General features: G+C 40.1%; 1 protein-coding gene across 1 annotated transcript in view; it reads right to left on the minus strand.

Moving 5' to 3' along the window:
* Positions 1 to 342: 342 nt before the first annotated feature.
* Positions 343 to 20,399, minus strand: part of LHFPL6 (LHFPL tetraspan subfamily member 6) — a 224,180-nt gene continuing 204,123 nt past the window's right edge. Inside the window, exon 4 of the mRNA XM_081047115.1 lies at positions 343 to 3,367. Within this exon, the coding sequence (XP_080903241.1) occupies positions 3,249 to 3,367 (119 nt within the window). The 3' untranslated portion in view covers positions 343 to 3,248. The remainder of the gene's footprint in view (positions 3,368 to 20,399) is intronic.

Here is a 20,399-nt window from a genome sequence, read left to right on the forward strand (position 1 = left end):
TTCCAACTGTCCAGTCGTCTTCCAACCACGCCTCTCTAACAGCAACATTTGGTGTGGCCAATATTTTTATTTTAGTCATTCTAGTGTATGTGAAGTGGAGTTTCGTTGTGGCTCTAGGTTTCATTTTCTTGACTAATGATATTGAGCACCTTTTCAATGTGATTTCTAGCATTTACATATCCTTTTTCTTGTGAAATATCCCATCCAAGTTTTTACCCATTTCAAACATTGAATTGTCTTTTCATTATTCATTTGAGGGAGTTCTTTATGTATTCTGAATATAAGTTCTTTACCAGATGCATAACTTTTCCAGTCTTTGGCTTACCTTTTTTTTTTTTTTTCCGATGATGTCAGTTGAAGAGCAGAAAATTGTAATCTATCATCTTTTTCTTCACGCCTTTTAATTTGTTGTGCAGGATTCTTCACCCGGGAGAAACTTCCTCCCTGTCTATGAGAGTCAGTTTCATCATAGGATATGGTAAATACTGACGTTCTTGTTCCGTTTTCTTCATAAGCTTGGGACCAACTTAAGAGCAGAGACTGTTTCATGGAGTGTTTTATATCTAGTACATATAAAGTAGCAGTTGCTCAAAAACTACTTATTACCCAAATGCACAAAAGAATATGTTCAAAATTGGAAGAGTCAACTCAATTTCACCAATTAACTTCTTGGCACAATTTTCTCTTCCTGAAAACAAAGAGAACTCCCTACTTACATCGCAAGCATGTACAAGCAATTAAAGCTCTATTTGTTTTATGAAGTTGTGAAAATGGAGGGTTTCTGCCTCTTAGTGTGTACATCAGTAAGCAGCCTGCAAATATATACTTTTCACAGATTTTTGTTATTGTTGTTATTATATCGTGAATCCCAATTTTCATTTGAAAAGCAGTATACATAATTCTTAATAAATTAGATCTTTCTCATGAAATGCTGGGACATCATGAACCCAAAATACATATAATTAGTCAGAATTTGAGACGTAAGGGTTTACATTTGACTTCATCATGTCAACATGATGAACTTTTTATTTACTCTAACGAGGTCCACTACTGTCTAAAATCATAAAGACTACATAAAAATGATAATGCCGTCATTAAATCTGTCCAAGACATTAGAACTTAATATATTCCAGAAAGAATGCCAACTTGAAAATGGGAGCCAAGAAGTCATAATCCTATTCTTACAGGAAAGTGCTGTGAGAAAAAAAGAAACTGGAAAGCACCAGCAATACACGAAGGCAACAGGCTAACTGGGGAAGAAGCAAAGTACGGTCTCCTCTCCCTAGGAATCTACAAAGTGGAGAAGCCCTTGATCAGTGGACAAGATACAATCAAAGGGCATTCAGCACCACATGAATGAAGCATTTGAGAGGAGAGTGACTTTTTCCATAGCAACCAAGCCTCATAAAGTACAGAATTTCATTGGCCAGATCTTGTACGGTTCTTTCAGGGCAGCATGAATCTTCACCCTGGATGATTAAAAGTACCAGAGAAGCAAGCATGACGTTCAGATATTGAAGTTAAACTGATAAATCTATATAAAGAGAACAGGAAATAGAGTTACATGCATACACAGCCAGAATGCTCAATTTCCAAATATGAAAAGAAATGATTTAGAAACTAATTGAAACTGCAGCTTTAAGGATTTAATGCGATAACTCAGCTTCGTCTAATAAAAGAGTCTGTCCATTATCCATTATGCAATGTTTCCTCCTGAAAGAGCTGGTGCTGTTAGGGGGTCATGACAGGGTCTAAATCTTCCTCTTAGTCAAGGCGTTCTGCTGGGATCAGGAGTGTGAGATAATCTTTCTGAAATGGCCAAGACCCCTGAAACACAGAGATGTGGAGTTGCCCCTGGCACAGAAGTACCGGTGAAATACAGCTCACGTAGAAAGCAGGGGAGCAATAAGCCACTGGAGCTTGTAATGACTCATCATCCCGGAGACTGTTGGCATGACCTGGCCCTCAGTGCTCTAAACCATGTCTGAACATTCTCACGCTCAGTCCAAAACAGACACGCAATTCTCTCCTAAGAATCTGGTCATGATGGAAGGGCAATGAACAGGAAGTTTGAATGCTGGCTGCAGAGAATTCAAGTTGAAAACAGAGACTATATCTTACCTTTAATATCCTGCGTGCCTGGAACAATACCTGGTTGGATGATTATCAGGTGAATTAATGGGAGGCCTTAAAAGTAAACAGAAACATTTATAGGGCTGTTTGAGTTGAAGGACTCTATTTATGAAATTAAAGTAGCAAACCCAATAACTTAATTAATACTATGACTCATTTAGTTATTGATCAAAGAGAGAATTTATTCACAGAGCTTTTCAAATACAAACAAAATAGCACTTTTTCGTGTGTTTTACAAAATGAATATTGAAGGAAAGGTGGTACAGCACAGTTCAATAACGGACTAAAGAAAACAAGATCTAATGACTGGAAAATGGACAGAAATATGCCCCTTTACTTCCTAAGAACATCAGAGCAGAAGCTACTCAGAGAAATATAGCATATTTTTGAATAATATTGAAATACAAAGTCTTAACTCTAAATGTCTGCATAAACACTGAAAACATATGGAGGGCATAAAGAGTTTATGCAGGATATACAAAATACTGATAGAGTGGCTTATTGGTCCATTTATTAGGTTTAAGGTATGCTTTTATAAAGTGATAATACTGTATTTTAAATGTATATGAAAAAGAAAACAGAGGGGTAATGCACCGCTAAACCGCTTGTACAGTCTCTGTGACAACTGACGTGTTTGCGCGTGGGCAGGTGTGTGAATGAGTATATCTTTATGTTCTCGTGTGCTTTCAGAAACGCCATGACTTACAGGGAACGTCTGTGGGTTACCCTGCTTCCCAACATGTTAGTGTTTCTACTAGCCCTTTGGATTCTCTGAGTCTTTATCTTTAGAAAAAACAAAAGCGAAAACCCTTGTTTGCATATGTGGATTTGTTTTAGGTGTGTATGCATTCTACATTAACAATACTCTGTGGAATAGAAACACCTAGTACCCCTGCAATATTTTTAGCCTTTGGTCCATTTTTCTTGATCATTCCATTTCCTTTACAAGTCTTCCACCTTACATAATATTCATCATTCCATCGGGTTTCATTTCATTAGCATTGCATGGATTAGAACCATGATTCCACCTTCTGAAAGGTGAAGTTTCAGCATCTCCAAGCCCCCTGTGCTCAGTGTCTCCTCTGGTTATGCTTGGGGTGCTTGGGGGCTTCAGCTCAGTAGGGGTACTGCTTCTGTTTCTTGCCAGAGAAGCAGGCCAGCCACGTGCACAGCAGGATGGCGCCACCGGCCCCTGCCCCTGTGCAGTAGTAGGCCCAGCCGATTTCACACTTACCTAGGGACACAAGACAGGGAAAGAAAGCAGGCACAGATCAGGATGATTTGGCAGGAGGCTCCATTATTTCTCCCATTGTGTGCATTCCTGGTTCTCAGAGGTGAGACTGAAACGCCAGTTGTAAATAGGGTGTAGTCAATCAAAGGGCATCAAAACCTGTGCTCAACGCTCTGTGGAGACTGTGGAATGCTAGAATGGTTGTGTGCATTTCAGAAAGACCTCCAGGCCTATGCCTCCTGCCTGTAATGCCCCCAGGCCTGGCAAGAAAAGGAAGAATGGCAGTAATTGGATTGAAGAGATGAAGGTATTCATTCTAATTTAAATCACACAAACTCATGTGAATAATGAGGTACCTTAGGAAAAATTCAAAATAGATACAGTCCTTCTGAAAAGGGCCACTCTAAGAAATAGACCCATTTGAAGGATAATGTGAAGGTGAATACTGCTATTTACATGTAACTGCTAAATGACTCACACAGATTGAATCAGAAGAAAAACTCCCAGATTCTCCTAGGGTCAACGCTCACCTTTAAGTTAAAGCAACATATAAATGGTAACATAATGATAAGGGTCCAATTGGGTCCTCAACTCTCAGGGTTGGATTGGTATTAGTAGTGATAATAACACGCCCACAGTACTAAAAATATAATTAGTAAATGAAGCAGGAGTAGCTATATTGATTTCAGAAAAAGCAGACTTCAAAGCAAGAAGTTATCAGGGATAACAAAAGGTATTAATAATGATAAAGGAGTCAATTCTCCAAGAAGACATAATAATCCATAAGGGGTGTGTGAGTGTGTGTGTGTGTGTGTGTGTGTGTGCCTAATGATAGTGCATCGAACTATGTGAGGCAAAAACTGACAGACTTCAAGGAAAAATAGATGAATTAGTTATCATAGTTGGAGATTTCAATACTCCTCTATCAGAAGTAGACATATCTAGCAGGGAGAAAAAACTGTAAGGAAACAGTTGAACTCAACAACACCATTAATCAAGTGAATATATTTTCAATTTATAGACTACATCCAACAATAGCAGAATACACATTCTTCTCAAGGTAGATAAAATATCCACCAAGATAGTGGGCCATAAAACAGATCTTAACACGTTAAAAAAAATAATAATCATACAATGTCTGCTCTTAGACCACAATGGAATTAAACTGGAAATCAATAACAAAAAGATGACTGGAAAATCCCAAAATTTGCGGATATTAGACAACACCCTTTTAAATAACATACATACATGCCAAAGAAGAAATCTCAAGAGAAATTTTAGAATATTCTGAACTAAATGAAAATAACATAACTTATCAAATTTTGTGAGATGCAGCAAAAACAATGCTCAGAGAAAAATTTGTAACATTGAATGCATATATTAGAAAATAAGACAGGTCTACTATTGATAATTTACGTTTCCACCTTAGAAACCTACAAAAAAGAAAGGCAAATTAAACTCAAAAGAAGCAGAAAAATAAGTAATAAGAATTAGAGTAGAAATCAGTGACATTCTGAGGCCTGCATTACCATAACACTAAAACCAGACAAAGACATTACAAGAAATGAAAACTACAGACAAATATTTCTCACGAACATAGATGCAAAAATCCTCAACAAAATATTAGCAAATTAAATCCAACAATGTTAAAAAAAATTGTACACATGACTCAGTGATAATTATCCCAGGCACAAAAGGCTTGTTCAACATTTGAAAATCAATTAATATAATCTATGACATCAACAGACTTAAAAAGAAAAATCATATGATCACATTAATAGACACAGAAAAGTATTTGACAAGTTCAACAGCCATTCACAATAAAAATTTCAGTAAACTAGGAATAGAAAGGAATTTTCTCAACTTTATAAAGACTATCTATAAAAATACTACAGCTAATATCATACTTCATGATGAGAAACTCAGAACTCTCCCAGTAAGATCAGGTGTAAACCAAGGATGTTCCTCTCATCACTCTTTTTCAACATCAGCAGGAAGTCCTAGTTAATACAATAAGGAAGGACATTAAAGGTATACAAATTGGGAAAGAAGAAATAAAACTGTTTGTAGATGACACAATTGTCTATGTAGAAAATATGAGAGTCCACAAAATACTCCTGGAACTAATCAGCAACTATGGTAAATCGTAGGATACAAGGGTAATATACAAAAGTCAATTACTTCCTATATACCAGCAATGAAGAAGTGAGTTTGAAATTAAAAAAAAACAAAACACCACCAATCAGTTACATCAGAACCTAAAAATGAAATAATTAGGTATAAGTCTAGGAAAATATATGCAGGATCTACATGAGGAAAACTATATATATAAAACTCTGGTGAACAAAATCAAAGAGCTAAATAAATGGAGAGATATTCCATGTTCATGGATAGGAAGACTCAATATTGTCAAGACGTCAGTTCTTCCCAATTTGATCTATAAATTCAATGCAGTCACAATCAAAATCCCAGCAAGTTATTATGTGGATATTGACAAACTGTTTCTAAAGTTTGAATGGTGAGGTGAAACACCCAGAAAAGCCAAGTAATGAAGGACAAGAACAGGACAAGGACAAGGACAAGAACAAGGACAGTAATGAAGGACAAGAACAAAGTTAGAGGACAGACATTACCTGACTTCAACACATACCACAAATCTCTAGTCATTAGTGAAAGAATAAACAAATAGATCAATGGAACAGAATAGAGAACCCAGAAATAGCCCATAAATATAGTCAACTGATCTTTGACAAAAGAGTAAAGGAAATATAATGGAGCAAATGTAGTCTCTTCAACAAATGGTGTTGTAACAACTTGACATCCATGTCCAAAAACAAACAAACAAATAAAATAAAAACTAGGCACAGACCTTACACTTTGCACAAAAATTAATTCAAAATGAATCATGAACCTAAATGTAACACATAAAACTATAAACCTGCTAGCAGATAACTTAAGTGAAAACCTAGATGCCCTGGGGTATGATGATGACTCCAGAAACAACACCAAAGGCGCAAGAAAGAAACTAATTAATAAGCGGGACTTCATTAAAATTAAAAAACTGAAAGACAGTGGCAAGAGAGTGGGAAGACAAGCCACAGACTAGGAGAAAATATTTGCAAAAGACACATCAGATGAAGGACTGTTATTCGAAATACACACAGAACACTTAAAACTCAACAATAAAACAGACAACCTCATTAAAAAATGGGCTAACTTTCTTAATAAGCCCCTCACCAAAAAAGATACACAGATGGCAAAGAAGTATGGGAAACGATGCTCCATATCATATATCATCAGGGAAATGCACAGAGATCCCACGACACACCTATTAGAATGGCTCAGATCTGGAACACTGACACCACCAAGTGCTGGCAAAGATGTGGAACGGGACCTCTCATACATCGATGGTGAGAACGCAAAACGTCATAGTCACTTTGGAGAACAGTTTGGCTGTTTCTTACAAAACTACACCTACTCTTACCATACAATCCATCAGTTGTGCTTTTTGGTATTTACGCAAAGGAGCTGAAAACTTATGTCCACACAAAAACGTAAACGCGGATTTTAATAGCAACTGTATCCATAATTGCCAAAACTTTGAAGCAACCAAGATGACCTTCAGAGCCAGGACTCACACCTGGATGGCAAGTTCTAAGACTAAGAACTCATTGACTCAGAATATCCTATTTAAGTTAATCAAATGGGTTTCTGTATTCATTAATCCTTTTTCTTTTTCCAGCATTCAAGTTATTCTTTTTGTGTGCACAGTGAGAAAAGCCTCTGTATCTCTCACTGAACATTGTCTTTTCTGTGCTAATTTTAATCAGTCTTTTAGTCTTACGATTTGATCAGAAAATACAACTGTTTTCCTCCCCTTTCTCTTGTTCTTGTTTACACATTACACTAGACACAAACTTATACACTAAAATTCACGGATTTCATAGTCATTGAACACATAAACCATAGATTTAAACCTGTATCTCTCTTTACAAGTCAGGCATTTTGACCTTGTTTATTAATCATTTCTCTATTGAAAAACACGAGGACTGCTAGGTGTAGCATGCAATTGGACTTCATATCTTCACTGACGTGTACTGGAGGGGTAGGCAGCTTGTGCCCTATGTACAGTGAAGAAGGCAAGGCGAGGCAAAGCTAAGTGAGTCATTGGCTTGTCACCAAAAGCCAAGAGTGGCAAAATGTGATCAAAGGCCTCCACATCTCAAAAGTATTCTCAAGTATTACCTATGCACACAGATAATAGGCTATGTTATTCAGTCCTCAATCTAGGTGTCATTCTTGATTTCTCCCTTTCCATATCCAATAAAAATAATAAGAGTTTTAAAATAGCAAGTTAATGATTGATTTATGCATTGAGTACCATTTGCTCTGAATTGAGAGAAGAGCTTTACATGAAGTAAATACCAATGCATTTGATCCTCAGAAGAATATGATGTGATAGATTCATGAGTATCATCTCTATTGGTCAATGAGAAAACTAAGGCCAAGGAAAGTTCGATAAATAACCTAACAAACCTCATCGGAGGACTTGCAAGGGAAGAGCCACTTTTCCCCAACTCTCAGAGAGCTGCAGCAACCCCTGGCATGACCTGTGGTGACCCTTGGCATGACCTGTAGCCCATGAAGGACTGGTTCCGGGATATGAAAGCCCACTTTCTTACCTGTAGGTGGAGCAAACTCTGTATTGCAAGGAATGTTCCAGAGCCCCAGTGAGTTCAGACTGAGGCTGGGACCCCACCTGAAAATATACCTTTACTGGGCATTTACTCCTCTCCTACCTGGCTTTCCCACTTCCTTACTGGTTTCACCCCAGCAGAGCTCCTTGATTACTTGAACATGAGTCCTCATTTCAGGATCTGCTCTGTGGAACTCAGTTTAAGACAAGAGCAAATGAACAAAGTCTTGTTTGCTTTTCTCTATCATAATAAGGGTTTGTGAAGTACAGGTCAGAGGCTTAAACAGCCCACCTCACCCCACCTAAGTCCCGCCATCCCATGAAAGACCCAGGACGAGGATTGAACCTTTAGCACCAGCTGTCTTCCACTCTCCCTGAACTACCATCTTCCTGGGGAAAATCCAGCTCCTTGTCCTAAGTGTGTATACATCATTTTTAATAACTGTTATGTTTCTGGAGCCTTTCCTGCTTTGTGTCATAAAACACGTAGTCAACTCCTGACACCAATTGTCTATCAGATGAAAATGAGGAGGAAGAAAACATGAAATAAAGGTACTTTAAAAAGTGTCTCACAAAATATTGCCACTAATTACACATATATGCAAGTTTATGAGTCTGATTTATACATTTTGTGGTTTAAATTCAACAACTGGCTAAGGTCTAAAATGAGCAACTAATGTTCAGTGTGAATATATATATATATATATATATATATTCCTGTCTTTCAGATATGAAGCCTCATTTACTAAGTAATTCATAAAATGAATAATTATTAATTCAAAGATAATTCAATACGGGTTTATTGAATTATTATATTATTATATATTATTATAGTATTTTGGATTATATAGAAATATAGTCAGCCCATAAAATTAGCCACAACACACACACACACACACCTTTTGAGAAGTAAGAAATGGTCAAGATCAGTCTAGTGAGATTAAGCTGTGTCAATAGGTTTTAGGCAAATCCAAGGAAACACAAAGTCATCCAACTCCTAATTCTTGATTCCTTGATCCTTTTCCTCCCACTTTTCCATCATCCTTTTCTCCCTCACATCATTCATCAATTCAACAAGCATTTAAGTGCCTACCCCAGCTAGGAATCACTGTGTGCTGGGGGCGCTATTTGAGAACAAGATAGACACAATCTCTGCCATCTAGTCAAGGAATTAAGTATTACATAATAATTACTTAGATACTTATATGATGAGAATTGCAATACGTGCATTGAAGAAAAAAATTCAGGATGCTAAAACAGCAAATCAGAAAGAATCCCATGTAGAGTGGTCAATGAAGGGATTTATGCTGGCACCTGGCAGATGGGCAGGCGCTAGCCAAGCGTGAATGTGGTAGGCTCGGGAAGAGCGTATTGCACTAGGTGGAGTGGGAAACGAAATTTCATGGAGAAACGCAGGCGGATTTGGAATTTGTTGAAATATTGTTCAAGTAAGAGATGGATGCCACTTTGGACCAAGAGATGGGGTTGGATGTGACCACTTCCAGAGTTTGAGGACTTGAAACCTGAAAACTTCCTCTTCAGAACTTTCATCTGTGCTGGTGGATAGAAATGGGAGGTATTCAACATTCATCAGTAAATCCTGAGCAGCTACAATATATATATATGTTGCAATGTTACAGGAGCTAGAGACCCAGCAGTGAACAAGACAGACATGGTCTCTGGTCTCATGAAGCTTAGGTCTTGTAAGACCGATTCTGAAATATCGCACACACATCAATTGCATAATTTTGAAACCATCCCATGCATATTATTAAAGAGAAAACCACAGGCCCAAAATGGTGTCACTCGTGCTAACTGCCCATGATACCAAGCCCAGACTTAAAACCTGATCTAATTGCAGTTTCAACCTCTCCCAGAAATGTAACCTTAATTAACCAGTCTGGAATTTTCTGGGCAAGCACCAGTAAGGCAGTCTGTCACCGAGGTCCTCTCCATCCACCCTAGAAAGAAGAGGCAATCTGTATGATAAAAACCCTTGCCATTCCCTTGCCCAAAACGATATCCTGGTCTAAAAACAATCCTTTGGTCTCTTTCGTTATTAACTGCCTTGCCCCACCTTTCTTCCTATAAAAACCTTCCATTTTGTACAGCCCCTCAGAGCACTGTGCTAGTTGCAAGATGGGGTGTAGCCCGATTCATGAATCACTTCATAAAACCAATTAGATAAAAATTTACTCAGTGAATTCCCCCACACACACACAATATTTTACACATATGTTGTATAGACACTCAGTTGAATGAGATTGGCCAGACATTAGGGATTTTTTTTTTTTTTTACATAAAACTATAAATGTAAAAACATGTAGAGTTCTGTGAGAGGCTGTGGATTTTCAAATTGCAGATTGAATATTATATCTTGAACTTCTTGAGGGGAAAAGTAGAGTTTTTTTCTCTGTGTACATGATTCCATTAAAGCCATGTGCCCAATAATAAGAATTTAGCATTGTATTTTACATTTTAATAGGAGAAAAAAAGTCTTTTTGAGTCTATTACGCTATTAGAAAAGAGCAGACTTTAAATGTTTTAAACAGTGTGGTAGTCCATGAGCAATAATGGAACTAAAGGAAACAAGGAAATACAGGGGCATTCTTCCACTGTATTCCCCTGTGATTGGCAATAAATGCTTGTTATTATAACCCAAACAGAACACCTTTTACCAGAGGGCAAGTTTTGTCTGTGATTCTTTCAGGAAATTAGAGAAGCAAATCTGTTGAAACTTTCTGTTTTGCTCCCTGTAATGCTCCATCAAATGGGACTCCCAGCTAAATTGGTTGGCAAAATGCTGCTTTCGACAATGGGGAATACTATTCTTGACAGATAGAATGGAGGTTAATGGGACAGAAAGCAACAGACCACACCACCTGCCAAGTCAAGGGAAAAAGACGCCATGGCAGTATTCCAGGGCAGCCCCAGAGAGGGGCTGGGGTGGCAGAGGTGTGGTTCAAATGAGTTGTAGTGGAGCTTTTGTTAGTAATAGAGACAGAGGAAATGGTTTAAAGAACAGTCTTAAGTAAATAACAATTGAATTCCAGCAGTTCATCTTTTGAGGACATTGTAGTTTAACCTCTGCCTTTTCATTACATTATCCGCCTAAACGTTTCAGAGCTGATGTGTCACTGTATCTGCCTGTGTCACTTCTGTATTCTGGTGCTCAGTACGATACATGAAACAAAGCAGAAAATCAATAGACATTTGTGGCACAGACGGATATCAAACACTAGTGGTGAGAACAAAGATCTAAAATTAATAATTATATAATAGCTGTCATGTAAAGTTGTGAGTTAGGTGCTAAACAGTTTAGAAGTGGCATCTCATGTACTTGTTTTTGCCTAGGATGCTTCCAGGAATTTAGAGAAGCAAATCTATATGTAGTTTCCCAACATTATTTCCATTTTGAGATGAAGAAATTGAGAGATGTGCAAAATAAGTAACTTTCCCAGTATCTCAAATAAAGGTTGAAACTTGAACTTGGGTCAAATTGATACTAGAACTTTTTCCTGTACGCAGATAATGTATCAGGAATATTGATATTAAATGTGTTTCACCCATTTGCTAGATAGCACTTGGCTTTGTTAGAGCTGACATGCCAAAGTGAAATAAAACATATTTTACCCCTTTGACTTGACCAGTCTTCTTAGGAGATTCCATGGACCTGTGTTCACCTTGCATGGCTTAGTTATTAAAGGCCTGCGTCTTGCTGACTTGGCACTCCCAATTCCAGATCCAGTGGAACGAACCTGGCACTGTCCTGGCAACCCCATCCCCTCTAGAAGATGAAGGAAGTGGGGATCAATAAACTTGCTTGATGAATTCAGGTAACGGATTCTTCCTGGGAGAGAACCTAGCCGTGGACACGCTTTTAAACAAGGTGTTTTTGACCCACCCCTGACACAGTCTGAGCAGAGCTAATGAAGGGCTCCAGGTCCTGGGCTCACCCCAGCCCCTGTCGCGGGCTGTCTGTGACCCCTCAGCGGTTTGACAGGAGCCACTGTGCCATCCTCAGTCCTACCCAGAGACCTTGTCACAGAACCGCTCACTGAGCACAGTGTTGCTCTGTGAAGCACAGCACAAAACCCAGCCACTCAGAGAGTCCTGTCCTCTGACTGAGGCACCTAACACAGCCCTCCATGCGTGCAGGGCCTTCCTGGGTTCTGCCTTTGAACCTGAGCCCCATCAATTCCCAGCTTAGTTCTTTCCTCACTAGCTCACTGCTGAGTTCCCAGCCTTATGGCCACAAGTGCCTGAGTCCAGATATAATAGCCTACTGACTTCATTTATCAAAGCAGAATATCTTTCATCTGTGATAGTGTAACATTTTCAACATGTTAAGATAGAAATGCAAAGTTTGTATAGAGAAGGAGCTGGCATATTCGATTTCACCCGTTTTGCTGGAGGAAGGTGAAAGGATCAGTAGAGAGAGAAAAACTTTTGTAATCTTAAATACCATGGACAAAAGTTCAATAGGTCTTTCTCCTCTTGAATAAATTCCTTCCTCCTTGTTCATATTCAGACCATCTTGTTTGCATATGCATTAAAATCGAGAACAAAAAGAATGTGTCATGGGACCAATTCCATTTGTTCTTTTGTGAAGTTACTGAACAAAGGTGTGTCTAGCCAAAAAAAGAAACAGGTTTTAAACCTTTGACCTAAAACATACAAAAGCTTTAATTCAAACTTTTAATAGAACAAGTACAAAAATGATCTCTTGTGGGTCTGGAAAGAGAACACCAAACTTGGTTGGTGGGCAAAAAATGTAGAAGTGACATGGCTGAGGGAAGCAAGTTTGTAAGGCCTGGCTTTTTCAAGCTCTGCTGCGTGTTTCCACTTGTTTATTACTGGAAAGTGTAATCTCACATTGCTTCTCGGGGTCGTCCTGTACATTGATATCGGACCCATGTACCCCCAGGAATGTGCTCCAGGTGAGGGGGCTGTCCACAAGCAGAACTGTGGAATGCCCCCCCACCCCCAGTACTTCCCAAGAGTAGTCAGTACAGAGGTATGTGTAAGGGCAGGACCCCCACAGACCAAGTGCTGAGTCCGCCTTCACAATGTCCCGGAAGGGACGGCCACTGTCAAGCCTCCTAAGTTTCCAGAGCAGCACCAGGGGACAGGGAGGGACCCAGCATCTCCCCTGAAGAACTGCAGCCCTTGAATGTGAGGTACAAGGTACACAATACCTTTCTGCCTCTCCTGCCCTTCCACTCCCAGGTTTAGGGGACTGGATAGGAGTATTTGAACTCTCCTGGAATTGCAACGGTAACTTTTCCCCCCAAACACAGTATGCTTCAATATATGATGGTCCAGCTTGGAGCTATGGGGGCACTTCAACCAAAAAGAGGAGGCAGGAAATTCTTCAGGGGCTTCCGTTTTCCTCATTTTGGTGCCTTGCTTTCTCCCCAGAGGTAACCAGGATGTAGAGTCAGAATACAAAATGCTTGAATTCAACCCTAAAGGGCCGAAGCACTGGAACGGTGGCCTTAGTAAGTATTCTCCATAACCAGGCACGTTGGAGGAAACAGGCGTTTACTGTCTGGGAAGATATGTATCTGCAAAGAGCTCATGACAGCACTGTGTCTAACGAGACATGTCACAGTGAATTCTGATCGGAAAGTATTTATCAGCCTCGTAAATGTCATCCAATACCGCGCCATTCATTCTGTCGCTGGAGCAGGAGTGAGGAGAGGGTTATGCAGAGGAGGAAATGCGGGGGGCGGGCAGTGATTGGGTGTAGAAGCCCATATGAAATACGAGTACATGTTAGATGGGCTTCAGATGTTAGGGGAAAAAAACTTCCTGAGTTCTGAATTCTTTCTATTCTATTCCACGGTATAAATTTCGCTTCTTGATTCCCACAAAATATCTTGCTAAAGAGCCATCATTTTCATTTTCTCGATTGTGTCTCTCTTGTCCCCTGGAAAGGTTCTATCTCCTCCTTTTGGATGAGGAGCTGAGGTGAAAAGAAGAGTTCTGCCCACATACTATGAGCGCCCCCCAAGGACACGTTGCTGGCCACCACAAACTTTGGGATTTTCCAGAAAGTACTGATCCAAGGTATCACACTTTCCTTGGCTGCTCAAACCCCCAGAAGGGCAGGACACCCAGGACAGTAGCTGAACTTGACATAAGGTCCGCCATACTGAGCCCAAAATACACATCACGGAGAAAAGACATTCCTATATGTTATTATTACGATTACTATAATTATTATACTTTCTGGAAACTTAATAAGTTCTAATATCAGAGTGTAGGTATGGACAGCAAGTATTCTTTTTTTTTTTTTTTTTTAAAAAAAGGGCATCTGGAGATTTTAAATACTACTTTGTGTTTGTTATTTTCTGCAAGTGGAAAACCATAAAGCAGAAATAAAGTCTGGACAAGCACTATCCAGTAGGAGAAAAAGAAATAAATTTCATTTATTTCATGTATAATTCTATATTTAAAATAGATGAATTAAGGTCTGTAGATTAGATAAAAGTATTGTATCAATGATCATTTCCTAATTTTGGCAATTATATTGCTATGTAAAAGAATGCTATTGTAAGGAATTAGTCACTTGACTATCTGTGGTTGGAGGGACATTATGTCTGAGAGAGAGGAGACAGAGCAGGAAGGAGGGAGAATGACAAAGTAAATACGATGAAATTTAACATTAAGGAAATTTGGGAAGAGTATACGGGAATTCTTTGTACTATTTTTGCAACTTTTCTATAAATCTGAAATCATTTCAGAATCAAACAAACATAAATAAACATTTAACTCTATATGTACACATATGTATATACGAGGTTGGACAATTAAGTTCCCGAACTCATCCTAGACAAAGTGCTACACACCTCATTGCTGAATATCACTACAGTCACCTTCGAAGTACACCCCTCGGGAAGCTGTGCACCAATGCCAGTGCCTAGTCCACGCTTCAAAGCAATTCTGGAACTCTTTTTCTAGAATGGCCATCAGAGCTGTCGTCATATTACACTGGATATCCTGAATGTCATCCAAATGTCTTCCTTTCAATATTTACTTTGTCTTTGGGTAAAGAAAAAAGTCATTGGGGGCCAGATCAGGTGAGTAGGGAGGGTGTTCCAATCCAGTTATTTGTTTACTGGCTAAAAACTCCCTCACAGACAGTGCTGTGTGAGCTGGTACATTGTCGTGATGCAAGAGCCATGAATTGTTGGCGAAAAGTTCAGGTCATCTAACTTTTTCATGTAGCCTTTTCAGCACTTCCAAATAGTAAACTTGGTGAACTGTTTGTCCAGTTGGTATAAATTCATAATGAATAATCCCTCTGATATCACAAAAGGTTAGCAATATCATTGTAACACATTCGCGAACTTAATTGTCCGACCTTGTATGTATGCATACCCACAGATATATAAAATTAGTGGGCAACTTTTATACTTGTAAGTATGAAAAGCAAGAATTCAATAAATATGTTGGTGTGACAGGAAAAATGAGGAAACAGCGTATGGTCATTTTTGTTGTGTTATTTTTCTCATGCAGACATGCATTCACCCTCTTGTACTCCGTGGGCACGTGTTACCGTGCTGAATGCACACACGGCAGGATAACTGATGAGGTCCCTGCCTTCCGGCCAGGGCCAGTACCACACAACCCCCACCCTCATTCTCACCAACCACAGCCAATGGAGCAAACAGCCTACAGATGAAATCCACTTAAATCAAGATGACATACAGGCACTAATCACAAAACAGTGTAAATGGTAAGTGAGGAGGATATGTGTGCAGGACATGTGTGCCAGGGGCTCACGGGGGTGGAAGACCTTCTCCATCTTCTCCAGGACGCCTCCCACAGAGGACCAGAGCAGTGCATGGGCTGAGAGGGCCCGTTTTCCTGCACAGAATTTCTCGGGCCTACAAGATGAAGTGCTTCTATACTCCGTATGAGAAACAGGTCCCACTGAAGGAAAGGGGTTTTTCCAGCTGAGACGTGGAAGGGTTTTACACAAGCAAAGCATGTGCTCCATAAGAGAAAGACTACAGGATTTTTATGTGCAATTAACATTGTCCCCAGGCCGGTCCAGCTGTGAGTGCTTGTGACAAGACAGGAAGGCAGGAGGAAATGGAGTTGGGGATTATAATGAAGGGATTAAAGCTAAACAGGGCAGAGGCTTTTTCGCTTCCTCACTGGCTACTTGGGCTTCCTTTGCCTGTGGGAATTTCCCAGTCATTTAGGGTCACATTCCAGTGTTCCCTTGGGTGCGCCTGGGCCTACCCAGTTTGGATTTTGGTAAAACTCACAGCAGCTGCCTGGCGTCCCTCTGTCATCCTCCCACACTAGTGCTCTGCGGGAGGAAAGGCAGGCTCCTGCTGGACATTCTGAATGACTTCCAGTGACTTGAACTTAGTGTCAGAAGTTTGGAACAGATCCAGTTAACAGCGAGGAAGGAGGCGGGACACCACTGCTGCTCTGAAACTTTGTATTTGGCGAAATCGCAGTGCATATCCAACGCCTGACTGCTAATCGGTCTCCCACGTAGCAATTTCAGAATAGGATCATAAGTTTACTTTAAGCAATGGCCAGAAATGCATCGAGTGTTAGGGGTCTCTTCCTGGACCAAGTGACAGGAAGCTGAGCTCTGGGCACAACCCCCATGCCCGCAGGCCACCAGGCTGAGCCTCAGCTGCCAGGACTGCCTGGGCAGGAAGCAGCCTCAAAAGGCCACATTCCTCACAGGCGTCTTCTAACTTCTGGCCGAAGTGATGCTTGTTTTGTTAAGTATCACAGAAGCTGACAGCAGCTTCCCCTGTCCCTAGAAACAGAGACTTCTGTGTGGATGCAGGAAAACAGGTCACTCAGCTTATGAAGCACCCACTCACACAAGCTTGAAAAAGCTCAAAAAACCAAATTTTCTATTTCTGTTTCCATTTTTTCCCACTGACCTCCCCATAACTTGCAAATCAGTTTTTCTCAGGTGCAATTAGATTTGAGAGGAGAGAATATATGTGAGAGTCACTGAGCTAAAGGAGACATGTCCAGAGAGAAGTGGGATTGTGACTGTTCGGTCTAGAGGTGAAGGGATTTCTTCACAGGGTGGAAAATTTGGAAGAACACACTCTCGTCTTTTCCATCACGGAGAGGTTCTGAGTTTTCAGAGTTTATGGTACTGTTCTTAAGAAGCCAATCATGATTTTAAGAATAGGAAACACGATGGCTTCTTAATCAAATATAACAGACAAATGAAAGCAATAATTATTCAAATTCACTTGGCAAATTAGCAAGACAAATTTATCGAAACACTACTTTTGATAAGGACATAATTAGAAAAGTCATTGGTAGATGAAAATATCTCTGAGGCATGAATTAAATCAATTGGACAATGTGATTGTAAAGACCTTATGCTTAATGTGTCAACACAAAGTTACAGTTATGGAATGTAAAAGGAAGAATAAATGTTCATCAACAATATTCATTAAAAATGGTCCTGCACATATAACATGAATAATAGTAGCAAACATCTATTGGGCTTTTATTATGTGAAGATGCTGTGCTACATTACGTGTTAGTCTAATCACTGGTTTTGTTGTCTTAAATAGTAAATCAAATCACCATTGTTAAGTCTCACACAGCCTAATCCATTACTGACCACACTCACGGGCTTCATGATGGAAGGAGTACAGGGCACAAAAGGGCAACAAATGGCAGACTGAGATGCCTTTTCTTCTCTTAGCCTCTTCTTATAATTACAAATTCCAGTATTTCTTGGTAAAACCTGGGTCTATAGAACTCTGAACACATCCAAGCTGGACCACAAGAAGCCAATTAGTACATGGAATTCCCTGGGAGGGGTTATTCATTCAGGAGTGGATATATGACAAAGTTGGTCCCACTGGACTGAGGACAGATTTTTATTCCATTACACCAGAGGAGAAGCTCACCTTCTCTGGTGTGACGTGAACAAAGATGCTTAAGGACACACGTGCCAAATGAGGTTACCTTGTGACCAAAGGGAGAACCAGCGTCGGGATGAAACCAACTTGAGATGGACAACACCCTGAGACCCTGCATCAGCCAGGGCTGCAGTTCACCTTAGCTCCACCCTTCTGGTAAGAAGAGCCCTTAAATGTCTTCTTTTTTTAAGCCAGGTGGAGTTGGATTTTTACAACCTAAAGCTAGAGCCACCTAATTTATATAAAACAAGATGAATATTTGTTAAACTGATGTCCAGCAAAGCACCAGAAATTCATTTTCTATATAAATTAGGGCAGTTTTTTCCAAGTATGGTCCCTGGCCACTGGTACCTGAATGACAGGGATATTTGTTGAAAACAGAAACGACAGAACCATAGTTTGTGGGGCCCAGAAACCAGACATCTACATTCTCAACAAGTCTACCTCCGATTCTAACGTTAAAAGTTGAAATCTACTATTATGTGTAGATTGTATAAATCTAAATTATGTGTCAAGGTAAACCACATAATTTCAGCTGGGGACTTAGAGCTCCATTGTGCAGCCTGTTTGGATTCTCCGTTTTCAAAATATGTACATTCAAACCTGCTCCTTGGTTCTTCATGAATAAGCGTACCCAAAAGTAAGCAGAGTAACAATCTTTCATTTGCAAATGTGAGTAGTTTTGCAAAATTGTGCAAGGCTCTGCCATAGTTAAACGCTTGAGAAATAATCCATAGCTTTATAAAATTATTTTCACAGGAGGGGAAAAACATTTTTCCCCCAAATCACCTTTCTAAAGAAAGGAGGCATTTCAAAAAATAGATTCTAGTAGACTCCTACCATCTTACATTACAACCACAATGTGAACTTTTTATGAAGTCCCGTCTTGCTAACAGCTACTTATATTTCTGGATTCAGTTTCAATGTTCTTTGCTGGGGCCCTACCTACCCTCGCTACACTAAAGTCTTGCTTTCCATGGCCGATATGCGGAATTCAGACCTGTCGGAACAAGAATGCAGCCCCTAAGGCAGATCTGCAGGGTGCCACCCGGCCTCCTTCCTGGCTCTCCCGCTGCCCTCTGTGCAGCCTACCCTCCATGCCACCTGGACATGCCCACAGGGAGGCCTGCTTCGGGGGTGACAGCCCAGCTCTGCACTCCAGGCTGCTCCTTCCTGCCACTCCACCTGCTCAGAGATGGTCACCAGAGGGAGGGAGAGCATAGCTTTGGGTGCCTCTCCCTTAGTAATGGACTTCCCTTCTTCCTCAGAAGGCTCTGGAGGTATCTCCTTCACTCTCACTGACCCAAATGGGCTTCAGCCTTCCCATCCCTAGCTAGTGTTAAGAGGTGGGGTCACCAAGACTGATTTACAGTGCTTGCCACCAAATTTTACACCACTGCACAACAAGACAATTGCAGCCTTCCTGTAGCAAACTCTAGGATAATTAATTGAGGCTGCTCAGTGCAGAGTCTTAGACTGACCGAGGTCCTGACCAGCTGCCCTGGGAGCTGACCGGATCTCTAAACGAGTGCCCATAGAATGAAGACACTGCTGGCGGCTCTGGGGATGCTTTGGTTGATCTCAGGGGTCCTCAAACTACAGCCCACAGTCTGTTTTTATAAATAAAGTTTTATTGCAATACAGTCCCACCCATTCATACCTGAAGTGTCTTTCATGCTACAACCGCAGAATAGTTAAAATGGAGAACATATGGTTCACGAAGCTGAAAGTATTCACTACCTGTTTCTTTTTTTTTTTTTTTAATTAATTTTATTGGGGTGACAATTGTTAGTAAATTTACATAGATTTCAGGTGTACAATTCTGTATTACATCGTCTATAAATCCCATTGTGTGTTCACCACCCAGAGTCAGTTCTCCTTCCATCACCATATATTTGATCCCCTTTACCCTCATCACCCACACCCCACCCCCTTACCCTCTGGTAACCACTAAATTATTGTCTGTGTCTATGAGTTTTTGTTTCTCATTTGTTTGTCTTGTTCTTTTTGGTTTATATACCACATATCAGTGAAATCATAGGGTTCTCTGCTTTTTCTGTCTGACTTATTTCACTTAGCATTATTCTCTCGAGATCCATCCATGTTGTCACAAATGCTCCTATATCATCTTTCCTTAACGCCGAATAGTATTCCATTGTGTATATGTACCACAACTTCTTTATCCATTCATCTATTGAAGGACATTTTGGTTGTTTCCATGTCTTGGCCACCGTAAACAAAGCTGCAATGAACATTGGTGTACACGTGTCTCTATAGAGAAATGCTTTTATATTTTTGGGGTAGATACCCAGGAGAGCGATTGCTGGGTCATATGGTAATTCTATTCGTAATTTCTTGAGGAACCTCCACACTGCCTTCCATAGCGGCTGAACCAGTCTGCATTCCC

Source organism: Rhinolophus hipposideros (assembly GCF_964194185.1).
Source record: "Rhinolophus hipposideros genome assembly, chromosome: 4".
In the NCBI taxonomy this organism is placed as follows: Eukaryota; Metazoa; Chordata; class Mammalia; order Chiroptera; family Rhinolophidae; genus Rhinolophus; species Rhinolophus hipposideros.